The sequence below is a fragment of the Astatotilapia calliptera genome, chromosome 10 (assembly GCF_964374335.1).
Source record: "Astatotilapia calliptera chromosome 10, fAstCal68.1, whole genome shotgun sequence".
Lineage (NCBI taxonomy): Eukaryota > Metazoa > Chordata > Actinopteri > Cichliformes > Cichlidae > Astatotilapia > Astatotilapia calliptera.
In genome coordinates, this window is record NC_137431.1 from 18,072,544 (window position 1) to 18,086,028 (window position 13,485).

The 13,485-nt window shown below is 39.7% G+C and overlaps 1 protein-coding gene across 2 annotated transcripts in view; it reads left to right on the forward strand.

The window, feature by feature from the left end:
• Positions 1-1,437: 1,437 nt before the first annotated feature.
• Positions 1,438-13,485, forward strand: part of trpc4a (transient receptor potential cation channel, subfamily C, member 4a) — a 30,325-nt gene continuing 18,277 nt past the window's right edge. The window contains exons 1-5 of one of the 2 annotated variants that reach the window (XM_026181907.2): positions 1,438-1,751; positions 2,056-2,105; positions 4,972-5,201; positions 6,108-6,326; positions 13,104-13,244. In XM_026181907.2, coding sequence (XP_026037692.2) covers positions 5,043-5,201; positions 6,108-6,326; positions 13,104-13,244 — 519 coding nt within the window. In that variant the 5' untranslated portion in view covers positions 1,438-1,751; positions 2,056-2,105; positions 4,972-5,042. Of the gene's footprint in view, positions 2,106-4,971; positions 5,202-6,107; positions 6,327-13,103; positions 13,245-13,485 lie in introns of both variants that reach the window. The other variant, XM_080307130.1, reaches the window with a different exon arrangement.

Sequence of the window (13,485 nt, forward strand, 5' to 3'; positions counted from 1 at the left end):
TCTTTGATTGAGCAGTAAAAATAAAATATTCCACGTTGATTTTGAATGTGTAATTCAATTAACTACCTTCTTTTCTGGATCAGCACTCAGCTGCTTTGGATGTATGTTCCTAAATCACTTTCAGGTGACTAATTCAAATTCATTGGGCTGTAAAACTGCAGGTGATCGTGCTTTAAAAGCAAGCGTTCCTTGTTCTGGTGATAGATCGTAATAATTATGAATGAACCAGATTTTAAAAAAAGGCTGAGTCGAGGGAGACAGAGAGTTGCTTTAAAGTAGCCTACATGTGGGATTCAGGGTGAGAGCAGGGAACCCTGCAGCCTCAAGGGTATAGTCATTTAATCTGACTCCACAGAGTACATCAAAGAAATTAGCAGCAGAGACATGACGCATTAAATTAATTTTAATTAAGAAATTTCTCAAGAGGATGCCGAAAGTGCAAATAGAGAAGGGGAGATTCTTTCTTTTTTTTCTTTGAAGACTAAGTTGACATGTATTTGTAAGCATGCATGAAACAAAGACCCTATCGAGCTATTACTGGTAATCCACTGTGTGTTGTTACAGTGAATATACCGTCCAGTATTTCTGAATGATTACGTTGACTAGCTGTGAATGAGCAAGAGCAGAGTACAAAGGAAGATGGATAAGCGGTCAAAGCCCATATATCTTTCTTGTATCCAGTCCGCACAAACAAAGTGTGGATCCAGTGTATCCGTCCTGGCAGAAGCAAACAGTGAATAATCAAATGCTCTCTGTAGCCAAATGAGTGTCCCCGGTGACATTTCATTGTGACCGGACCTGCAGTTTAAATGCATTTTCTGCCAACATAAACTCTCACACAGCAAAACACAAAGACTGGCCGGGAGACTCTTTGAACATGACTGTTTAAACTTTCAACAACGTTACACACTTTTAAGAAGAATTTACAACACAGCCAAATGTGTAAATCAGGGAGGGAGAGAGGAACTGTGTTTGAAGAAGGCCTGGTGAACTGTTTAGTGCCAAATCCAAGGACCTGAAGTTTGTCCAGGTCACTGATAATTAAGACAGAAGGGATGTGAGCTGCCTGAGTCAATTCTCTTCCTATAGGCATCCATAGTATAACTGACATAAACAAATCAGTAAAACACAGTGAACCTGGTTTAAGCCTGATTAGGTGATAAATCTCAAAGAGTTATTCTAGTAATTCCAATTCTTAAACATTCAAATAGTAAGTGAGTCCGGTGAATATTCTACATATGTCTCTTTTCTCTACATCAATTTGAGTTGAATTCCGAATATAAGTAATCCGGATTGATATTTATGTGATTTTTAGTGAATTTTCCTGGCTTCTGATGCTAATAAAATTCCCACAACTCATTGGATAAGCAGCTGAATGTGAAGGTGGAATCATGTAGTTTGTCAAGTGTAACTTTCATTCAGTGGAAGTGAGACTAAACGCCTGGCTGACTTGCTTGCTAAGATGTTTTTTTTCTCCCTTTCCTCTTGCAGTGCCACTGTGTTCGATGCGTCTCCAAGTGCGCACAACCCGTCTGCAGCAGCATTATTCCGCAGACCGCCTGCCAGGCATCTGGCTGCTCTGCGTTTATTTCTGGAGGCGCTGCTTTTCGCTCAATCACCTCCAACAGGTGGATAAGAACACTGGTGGATGTACACCCTGGGGAAAACTGGAGGCGTTGAAAAACCAGGTGTAATCCACCGAGGGAACTTGGTTGTTGTTGCCTATTTTCGTCTCCAGGATTTGTTGCGCGGTGAGTTTAATGCGGTGTGAGCCGGTCTGCGTTTTTTCCCGCACCTCCTCCTTAAAAGACGGAATGGAAATCGTGATTAAACCTGACCAAATGTGGATTCTCAGGAGGAGTGCTAAGAAGTATCCAAAAAACGAGAAGGAAGAATGCGTACTACACTAAAAAAAAAAAAACAACAACAACAGGAAAAAGACGCGCTGACATCTCTAACACTAACAAGCGGGATTTTAACACTGCTGTTTCTACATTTATGGGGATACAAATTCCAAGAAGTTGAGGCGAATTATTTTCATGCTGTTTTCCACAGGAAGACCACTGAGCTCCCTGAGCGAAGTTCCAATGTCCATCACCCCAAAGGTTTGTCATTTGCTTCTGTGTACTACTACTGATCTTTGACTATATAAGGCTCTTCAGCAGACAAGAGTAAGGCATGTTACCCTCGGAAGGTTTCTGATAAAAAATTAAAACCGTGGCAGTTTAATGATTGTTTTCACTCGTACTGTAAGCGCAGGATGGGCTTTAAATATGCTGCATGGTCTGTTGGAAATCCATTCGATGCTGCTTGAGAACTACAACTTTCAGAATAAAAGATTCCCTGCCGTGGCGTTGGTGCGCTGCTGCACCGTGTAATCAAACAGCTGAGATTTCCCATTTCCAAGTAATGAATTGAATTCGGCAAACTCATTAGGGGAAGAGAGCCAGTGCACAGAAAGGCTACCTCTGTATGTGCGCGCGTGTGCGTGCGTGGTTGTGTGTATTGGCTCGTGCGCTACTGAGCGTGGGCGCCTGCGTGTGCGTTTCAGTATTTGCACACAGAGCTATGAGCAGGCCGTACCTTTTGTAGTGTTTCTGCTTGGTTGGCAGCTTCCCTTAATAGCGGCTGTCTTTTGAGGCAATTTCTGTCGCAGGTTCAAGCAAGCACCAGAAAATATAACATAACCCTCACATTGCAATATGTAGCCTGATCTAATCTGTGTGTCAGATAAACACTAAAACACACTCTTGTCTAAAACATTATAATATTTTGGCAAACAAATGCAAACCAATATAGTTAGGTCACAGAGAACCCCGATGACGTAACTTACTGTGTTGTTTTTGAGCAAAATTAAATTATAATTTTGTTTTTTTAAACACAGATATACATTGTTTTGTTTGGCTTGTCCTTTGCTACTTGTTTTTATCGTAAACCACTTGTTGTACTGAAAGCAGAGTTTAGTTTTCTGCTAAACAGACTCCTTATGTTGACAGTTGCATGCAATTACTTATACAGGTAAACTGGTCTCTGTAAAATCAAACTAAGGATCTCAGATGAGGTATGAAGTGCTGCCATCAAAATGCAGGTCCAGGCAGGATCAAAGGAAAATATTGTTTTCCTTTAATATTATCCACTTTTAATACTTTTACCCTCAATCTTAAACATTCTCTGCTCCTATAGATGATCAATCATGTTCAACATCTGAATTCTTAACAGCAGACTGAAAAAAAAGTTCTCACACCTAAAACTGAAAGCATAACCAATCACACAGCTTGTTTATTTAAATTAAATCTTTGTTACAGTGTTTTACAAAGTACCCTTATCCTCCTTTTAACTGTGGCTAATGCTAGAAGATTGATATCACACTGATGATTATGAGAGAAGGACTTGACCACTTGAAGCAGATTAACTCAGAAAGACAGGAAACACAGGGGAAACAAACTATATCCAAACCTACCATGTTCTCATATCAGTAAAAGAGCCAATAATGATAGCATCAAAAGTTTTGAACTGTGCCTTTAAATGTGCTATTTTAGGATGTGGGACTATGGGCACAGCATGAATATTTTTACTCATATTTATTAAAGAAATCGCTGCATTTCGGCTTGTTCTCATAAACTAATTAGCTGCTGCGGGTCCAATCATTATTTTTCAGATAGATGCAGTAATGAGTTGTCCTGAGACGGTGGGAAGAGAGAGAGGGGAGCCTTTAGGCACTAACTACTTGAACCTCTTGTTTTTTGTTATGTTTACGACTGTGCAACGTTTTCCACTTAATGTTGTTTTTGACTCACCTGGTTTATATTTCGCCCTCATCTCCAGCACTTTCTGTGTTCTTGTCTGCTTTGCTCATTTCAGTTTTAAATTCTCAGAGGGCTGTCAGAATATCTTGGAAATATGTTCAGAGGTGACAGTCGACACATCCGCACAGATGCTAGTTTTCAGTCATTATTATGGTTGCTCCAGTTTTGAATTTTAAAATGGGTTTGTGACAGAAGCATTGTACTAAAGCTGCTTTTCACATGATTTAAACAATATTATCTCATATTTTTATCTACATTCAGTATTTCAATGTTACAATATATTTAGAGATGTTTTAGATTGTGAAGAAACCAGGGACCAGAGGAAATAAAACAAAGTGCATATTATTTGAGAAGATGCAACGTGTCAGTCAACTAGTAATGATTAAGCACATTACATAAAGCAGTTAGAAACTTGAGATTTAATGAATCGTACCATCCAGTGCAGCTGCAAGTATTTCCTGCAGTGTGTGCTGTGTATCGTGATGGCTGTTTGTGAAACATGTTCAGCAGGAGCAGCCGCTGTCATGTCTACGCTTGATCTTTCTGCTTTATATTAGAGCTCTCTAACAGGACACCAGAGGAAAACAATGCAGTGGAGGTGTTTTTGATTTCTTTCCTACCTCACAACTTAAACATTTTTATCCTTGATTTTTGCCAGCATGTAAACATTGCCTGGCGTTAGATTCTGAGCATTTGAAACTTACTAAATGCTACAAGAACAATAAAAGGCAATTTTTTCTTTATTTCCAAATAAAACCATAATATTTAAATGGTTTATCATGTGTTGAGCTCGACATCTGTCTAGACTGTTCTCCACCTCTCACCCGATGACAGCTGACTCCTGACTGTCTTATTCCACTTGTCTACTTGTCATCTTATATTATATTTCTTCATTATTTATATTACATTTAAAATGACCTTTTATTCAACCGTAATTCTTGCACAGTTTGTAGGAAAACGCTTATAAACAGGCAGTTCTTAATTAGATCATGTAGCGCATGTAATAAATGGAGAGGGGTCAACTACTACTGTAGCTTCATCTCAGTATTACAGCCCTTTCTGCTCTGCATGTGTATCCGCTGTCCTCTCTTTTCCTTCTTTTCCTACTTGTTATGCAAAAACCAACAACAAGCTTATTCTACAGCTTTGTCTCTATCCTCTCTAGTGTGAACCCCGCCAGCCCAGCAGCAGCTGTAGCAGTGTTAACAGGGTGCTGGTCAGCTGAAGCTTAGAGAGATGTCACAGCTCTACTACCGGCGGACTGACAGCTCCTCATACCGGGACCGAATCCCGTTGAGAATTGTGCGGGCCGAGTCGGAGCTGTCACCTTTAGAGAAAGCCTACCTTGGAGCCGTCGAGAAAGGGGACTATGCGAGTGTCAAGCAAGCGCTTGAGGTGTGTGTGTTTGGGTGGAGGAATGGAGAAACTGACTGATAAAGGGACGAATTAATGCAGATGCATCAAGCTCAAAATTATGGATGAGGGAATGGCTCAATATTAAAGCGTTAATGTAATTTGATTGACGTGGAAGAGATTGGAAGATTCATGGGCAGGATGCAAAGTCACAATAATTGCTATGCATTTCAAATAATACGCAGGCTCTTTATAGAAACCAGTAGCAGAGACAAAGTGTTGGCAGGGAGCAGCTGCTTTGTAGTCCCGTAGCAACGGAGAGGCTGAAAATTGTAATATATCAGGACATGTCATCTAGCAATATAGTGACAAATGACATCACGATCCACAATAACAATTTGTGATAGTTTGCCCGCTTGGCTTGTCCATATAGAGATTAAGAAGGGACATCTGCATTCTTACAACTTCCTTTTTGTTGTGATATTTCTTAAAATATTGCGTGTGTAGGCAGCTAATGACAGAAAGCTACTTACAAAACAGTAAGTTAAAAAAGAAAAGTATAAAGTGTAAAATCAATGCAGCAGAAACATGGGGTACTCTTATTCCTACATTCCCCACAATTCAACGTGACTGCCAACAGTTCAACTGATATTGAGTTGTGTTATGCCATCAGTAGTGGCGAGCTTAGTCTTGTGCTGCTAGCTTCAAATGCAGATACAAAAGAGTGAGCTACAGAGATCTGGTAAACTCACTCCCACTCCACTCCTCCAGATTCAGAGGAAAAACTACAAACTTTTAGTAGCTTGTTCAGTTACAAAAGGTGCGAAGAGTTTACAGTTCCTTTCAAAAATGTTCATTCCCTGTGTGTCTTCCTCCATAATCTGAACCCCAGAGTCCCAGAGTATGTCTTGAAACAAACTCTGGCTTTCAATCACTTTATTTTGGCAGGAGGCTGAGATCTACTTCAAGATCAACATCAATTGCATCGACCCTCTCGGCCGCACAGCTCTGCTGATCGCCATTGAGAACGAGAACCTGGAAATCATCGAACTCTTGCTGAGCTTCAACGTGTATGTCGGTGACGCCCTGCTGCATGCAATTCGCAAGGAAGTGGTGGGAGCTGTGGAGCTACTGCTAAATCACAAGAAGCCGAGTGGTGGCATGCAGGTGAGGAAGGGACTGAGGAAAGTGGAAAGAGTTGCATATTAACATAAATTTACAAGAGCCACAAGCGCCTCTCTGCCGAGACTGTTCTCGGCTGTCCAGGTTGGAGACATGCAGGGAAACAATAGTTGACATTTATTTTCTCTCCAAGTTATTAGCTTTTTTTTGTTTTTTTTGCTTTTCCAACGAATTGTTTTATGTTTTTTTTTTTGCTGTTTTTAAGTGCAGTGTTTAATCCATTTGTGTGCCAGGACCTGTGCCAGTTTCATTTGTAGCCAACATAATAACATTCTCCTGGCTAGTACAGTGTACCATTTAATAAATGCACCGCCTTTATCATTTATCGTAAGCTGAATGCCTGCATTAATGAATGATTAACATTTTTTAAAAAATCCTTTACTCTTTATGTTTAGAGCATTACTTCCAAAGTATTCCCACCTTAAAGCTGCAAATGGCAAAAAGAGCCGGAATATACAGGTGCAGCTCTCATCCTCCCTTTGCCCTCTACTCTCTCCACCCTCAGGCCCTCCCACTAAAAGAGCACTTTTGATACTGTGAGCTGCATCAACATTAAATTGAATTAGACACAGCTGTGCCTGATTGTTTGGATGCCGTTTGCAGAAGGCTTAAATATTTGCAACATTCAATTCAAACATTTAACCTTCATCAACAAAACCTATCCAGTCACTATGAATATGGTTAGATAAAAGAGGGAAACGTCCTGCAAACACAGAATTTTGAAAAGTTTTCTTTCAGTGTCAAATAGAGATGTTCAAAGGTAAATCAGAGTCTTGCCACTGGCAAGAAATCATTCCTAAGCACAGCATGGTAGAGCAATAAGACAAATAATGGTCCTAAACGGCGTTGTATTCTAATTGACACCACATGCAAACTGACTAAGTTAGCAGTCCTGTTTTCAGTATGGTACTGTATTTTTCGGAACATAAGGCGCACTGGATTATAAGGTCCATTAAGTGAAGCAAAACAGTCAGATAAGTCAAACTTTACTCAACTCATTCTTCTAGCTTCCTCCACTTCTGTACCATTGATTCATTAATGTTGAATTCTCTCGCACCTGCTCTATTCCCATGTTGTTGCAGTATAATAATGACTAACCTCATATTTTGGATGGATTATCTCAGTTGTTCTCCTAACTGAAGTTTGGTCCGTTTACAGCATCCTGCCATGCGATTGCATTTGTCCCTAACCATCAGGAACCCTCACACTAACTTATCGAGTGGTAAAAAGTTAGCGATCATCCTCCAGCTTCACTGTGTTTATGTTACGCTAACATAGCTGTGTTGCTAGCGATCACATAGCACATCATTATATACCAGCTAGTCCAACTTTAGTAACCCTACAAAAGTCACTGCTGTTTAGTTTTCTGTCTTCATTGGAAGTGATAGCAGAGCTGTACATTTTATTTTTTTTCCAGAAATCTCTCAGTCTGAACATGCTATATCATATTTAGGTGGAAACTAGCGAGCTAACTTCCTGCTTACATCTAACTCCGTTAAATTTAAGTTCTGGATTTTAACCTTAATTGTTACACCGGGTAAAGCAGCAACATTGATCATTTTATTAAAGATGAAAGAATTTAGACAGTTTTTAACTCTCAATGATGCCGCAGTGTTCGTTTGACTTTGGGACTGGAAGCAGAGTTTGGACCCAGACCCCAGATCGGTGTGGCTTCGTAGCTTACCAAAATCATACCAAAACATTTTTGGCAGATTTTTGAGCGCCGTGTACCACATAAAATTAGCTCGAGCTCAGTAAGCGCAACCAGAATTCATACGTAAGGCGCACTGTCAATTTTTGAGAAAATTAAAGGATTTTAAGTGTGCTTTATAGTCCAAAAAATACGGTAGATGGATGATCATTATGAATGATAATTTAAGTCCATCTTCCTTGTTCCATATTGTGTGCAGTTATTTTAAATACAGGGTTGTTAACCTTTCCTGTACTATTGGGAAGAAAGTCTGTATGGATTTGCATACATAGTACGGAAAGCGCTCTCTCTGAAAACCCTGTGATTGGCTAGAGTCTCCCACCACACTCAAGAGTTTCTAAATAATAGTGATGGAGCAAAGAGTATGTGCAGAAGTAGCTTCCTCTCCAACCGCTTGAATTACACTACGTATAGATACATATAAGGTTGTTATTGAATTTCTACCCAATGGCAGTAAAGGATTTCTGGATACTTTAGTTTTAAATCTAAAAACAACATTCAGCAGCTCAGGGATTTTCGTGACTGAATGATAAAGTGTGATTGCCAGTCCCAGTAAAGTACTGCTACTCACTGTATAGCTTATAAACTGAATGCAGTTGCCTGGAGCTTTTTAGACCATCCAGATTAACTGACCCAGTATTGCTGGCAACAACAAAAGCTGACACTCCAAAAAGCTGCTTCATAAGCCTTCTGTGTTTTGGAAAAGGAACAAGTCTTACAGAGAGAGAGGTTTAATGAGCACTGAGTTCACTCAGAGAAAATACACTGTTTAATTTAGGTTTGCTCTTATTTACTCTAGGAAGGTTTCACATTAGTTTGTGGACCGCTATTCATTAATACTCCACTTATAGTAATGAACAGGAACAAAATGTGTAGAGCTTTAGTTTCTGTTGACTTACTGCTCTGTGTGCTTTCACATGCACACATACGTCCTTCTTTTCCTCTCCCTGTGAGCAGTAATGATGGAGAGATGTTCCTCCTGTTCTAAACCTGTTGCAATAAGAATTTTAATAAATGAAGTAAGCTCAAGTTAAAATTAAGTTGAACAATTGTTGAAAAATGGAAGGAAAGGGGAAAATAATAAGCAGGGAAAGGCAGCGTGAGCTCAAAGAGAGAGATTGGGATTGTTTGTCAAATGGATGAAATTTCCAGTCTGAACTGCTCAGCTGTGACATTAATCAGGTGGAACACTTTATCTTACTGCCTTTGTAAGATAGTGCTTTTTCCCATCCACTGAGTAGGCTGTGAAAACAGATCACTCTAGTGCCACCATATCACTCCAATAGAAGCGCATTGATTATATTAAAAAACTCTTTGGAAAAAGCACATCGTATTTGTTGCCAGTGTCTTCTCTGAGATTTATTAATACCAAGATTCATTTTGCGCTTGGCTGGAATTGTGTATATTTGTCTCTCTATTTTAAGCCGTCTGAATGACATGTTTGTAATAATCTCACAAGTGTTTTGGCTTATTTGTTTTCTGCTGAGGACCGCATGGATATCAGCTTTTTAAATAGCTCCATGTATTATCCTCTGAGAGCAGATATGCATCTGTCAATGGCAAACAATGGATTTCACACAGCTTCTCAGTTGCATGACCTTCGGGTGGTTTTGAGTTTTGTTTTTATTTTATTTTATTTTTTTTTCATCTTTGTCTTTTTCCGTCAGCCTTTCGATATAAGGGCGCTTATGGAAGGAAATCCTTCTCCTTCCTACATAACACAGAGCACGATGCGGAGTAAATGCATTCATGCTCGCTTGAATCTGAGACTTGAGCTTATTTTCCGCAGTGTAATTCAAAAACCGCCCGGTGTCCCATTTTTACACCAGTTCTATCTAAACATTTGTGATGATGTCGGGTGGCAGTAGAAAACCAGCAGGGAGGCTCAAAATAGAGCACGGTAAAAACAAAAGTAACCGCACACTCTGCTGCTGCTGCAGATGCCATTGTTGTATTTTTAATCAATATGCTTATGGTGGATTCCCTATGAGTAACAAATATGTGTTACTCAGAAGAGTGGGCTTTTTATTTTCCTTTCTCCGCAATTACCATAGTTTCACATATATCAGTTTGCTTGGGCACAGGCCAAGGCTGTTTGATGTAGATTATTTGATGTCCCACCTCTTCCCACATGGAGAACAGAATATATATACTGTAGCTTATTAGATCACCCACCTCTGCGAAATGTGGCGACTCTTAGACATGGCTCTGTGCCACGCTTTAGACTTGCTGCTGCACTGTGACTGCTCTGAGAGTAAGCTACCCAAGTAATTAGTGTCCCTGTGTGATATAATGATTTTTGGATGCTATATGAATGATGAAACATTTTGGAGAAAATGAACCAAAACCCCTGGAGAACAATTCTTCATGCTTTGTTCCTCAGTGAGCAGTGGTGACAAAGGCTTACTATTTCTGTTTCTGCTTGGCTGCTTGCAAGTGAAATATTTTTAAAACATCTCAGATCATGTCTTAACTGTGACTTATACTGTCATGCCTATAGTTGGTCTTTTAGGATTTAATAGCTTTATTTAGCTTTGCAAATACCAAAGAGTCTAGGTCTTTTTTTACTTTCTTTTTTGTGTACGTATTTTTGATAGAAAGAAATCTTTTTAAAATATAGGTGTTCAGCTGTTTTTAAACATGAATATGTAATCAGCCAACTACATGGCAGCAGCCCCGTGCATTTAGGCATATAGACATGGTCACTGCAGGCTGCTGAAGTCCAAATAGAGCATCAGAATGGGGAAAAAAATGATCTAAGTGACTTTGAATATGGCATTGTTGTTTGTGCCACACTGGCTGGTATTTCAAGTGATAATCTACTGGGATTTTCCCACACTGCCATCTCTAGGGTTTAAAGAGAACGGCCTGAAAAAAGAAAATATCCAGTGAGTGGTTTTTCTATGGGTGAAAATGTCTTTTTTAACATTTGATAGAATGTTAAACCCAGATAGAGGCAGAATTTGGTGCAAAAGACATCAAAGCATGGCTCCAACCTGGCTTAGTTAGTGGTGGTGGTATAAATGTGTGGGAGGGGTATATTTTTTCGGCACACTTTGGGCCACCTGAGCATTGTTTAAACACAACAGCTTACCTGAGTTTTGTTGCTGACCATATCCATTGCGTTACGACATCAGTGTTAACACACTTGGTCGTAAAACACAAATCATCTCAAAGTGGTTTCCTGGATGTGACAGTGAGCTCCCTGTGCTCGAAGTACTCGCTGTTCTCCGCTGTCACCAGATTACAATCCAACAGAGCACCTTTGGGATATGGCAGAACGGGACTTTGTGCAGGTGCAGCTGACAAATCTGCAGCAGCTGCCAATATGGACCAAGATCTCTGAGAAATGTTTCCAGCACCTTGTTGGGTCTGTGCCACAAAGATACAAGCAAGTACAAGCAAGGTGCTTCCAATAAAGTGGCGCCTGAGTGTATGTCAGTGTTAGCACATACAGATCAAAATACATCAGAACTAATGGGAAAAATGCAGATATATCTATAGGGCATGATTTAAATGAGGAGTTTTGTTAGACTATCATACAGTGCCCTTTGCTGTTTTAATGGAAAAACACTGAGTATATAATTAACTATGATTGTAAGGGTTTAGATTGGCAGAAACAGTGAGCAGGTAATAACTCTGAGGTAATTTTAATTTACATAAATTAAATTCAGGTAGCTGCGACTGCCCTGCAAAGCCAAGACACTATAACTGCTGGTTTATATTATATTAATTCTGTATAATGCAGGACTCTTCTATCATAGAATCATTTTTTAGTACCTTACAAATAGTGTGATACCCTCCATGGGCCCATTTTGAGCAAGGAAAAACCCTAAACCTTAATCTTATATAAAATGTTTATAATGTAACATGCTGTTTTAAAAAAATAAATAGAAGTTGATATAACTTTAAATGTCACTACCACTTAAGTGGGTTTTATAATCTCATAATTATATGAAATTTTATAATGCTGGTCTACCATTTTTGCCACTGGGTGGCTGTGGCTCAGGTAGGTGATCTTTGGACAAGGTAATGAATGACAAGTTTCCCCTGATGTATCCGTCAGAGTATCCGTGTGTGTCTGAATGTTGTCTAGAAGAGCTTAGGCATGGACTAAGGCAAGCACTGTATGAATGTGTGTGACTGAATCAGTGAGGCAGAAAGGCACAATATATAGTAAGTGTCACATTTAACATTTACCATACACCACAGACCATTTCTACGCATAAACTCCTTATCTTAAGCTAATTAGCTTAGCTCGGCAGTGTGGCAAATTTCTCACTTGTGAGTTGGCATGGATGAACTGCATTTAAATTACCTATGCAATTCTGTATATATGCAGTTTTTTTGTTTTTGTTTTATTGAACCAGCAAGACAGCTTAAACAAAACTCAGTCTGTAGACTCAAAAGGTGTAAAATATCAACTACATTGCTATTTTCCCGGTGTTGTTAAAGTTTAGACCAAGCCTTCTCAAGCTTGTCTCTTTAGCATTCTTGGCAAAGCTCTTTCAGTAAAACCAGAAAGTCATAGTCCCATCTGCCATTATTCTGCCTTGAGTTGCTAAGCAGGTCCTTACCTATTCCATGTTTACCCTCCAATCATTCTTGAGCTGTCTTCTCTCTCTTCTCCCATTCTCCCTCACCACAGAATCAGATAACAGGCCTTCAATTAAAAGAATTAAAAAGGCACAGCTTACTCCTCTGCTGCCCGCACCTGTATTCCCCTTCTTGAATGATATGGGAATTGAAAAAGGACTTAGCTGGAGTGGGTGATAAGAGGGATAGGTAGAATGAGTTTCTCTCTGAGCATAATTCCCTCTGAAATGTGTTAAACGCTGATGCATCTCGCTTTGCTGTTACTGGTGCCCCTTACTAAAGCCTTGATATGTAAGGCATTTTTTCTTTTTCCAAGAGGACAATTTCTTGTTTGGATTTCAACTATCTTTACCTCCAGGAGCTAAAAGCCCCAGGTACTGTGCAGGTCAGCGTCTATTGTATTTCTTTGACAGCTTTGTTCACATGTGCTGTCATTCTCTCATCTCCCTGCAAAGGTTCCACCGATCCTACTGGACAAGCAGTTCTCTGACTTCACCCCTGACATCACTCCTATCATTCTTGCTGCACACACCAACAACTATGAAATTATCAAGCTTCTGGTGCAGAAAGGTGTGTCTATGCCACAGCCACATGAGGTGAGTGAACCATATCTAATATCTCTATGCAAGATACCATAGTTACACATATAAAAGTGTGGGTTCAAAGACACAAATTATGGATTTTTTCTTCTGTATACCACCACAGTGGATTCTAAAACGAACATAATATGTGCTTGAAGTGCAGGGTTTCATAAAAGTAATTAAAGCCATTTGCAGAGGCTCAGAAGTCATTGGGGTAATAAACAGTTTTATAACCAGGTGATGCCTGTTTCCTGGT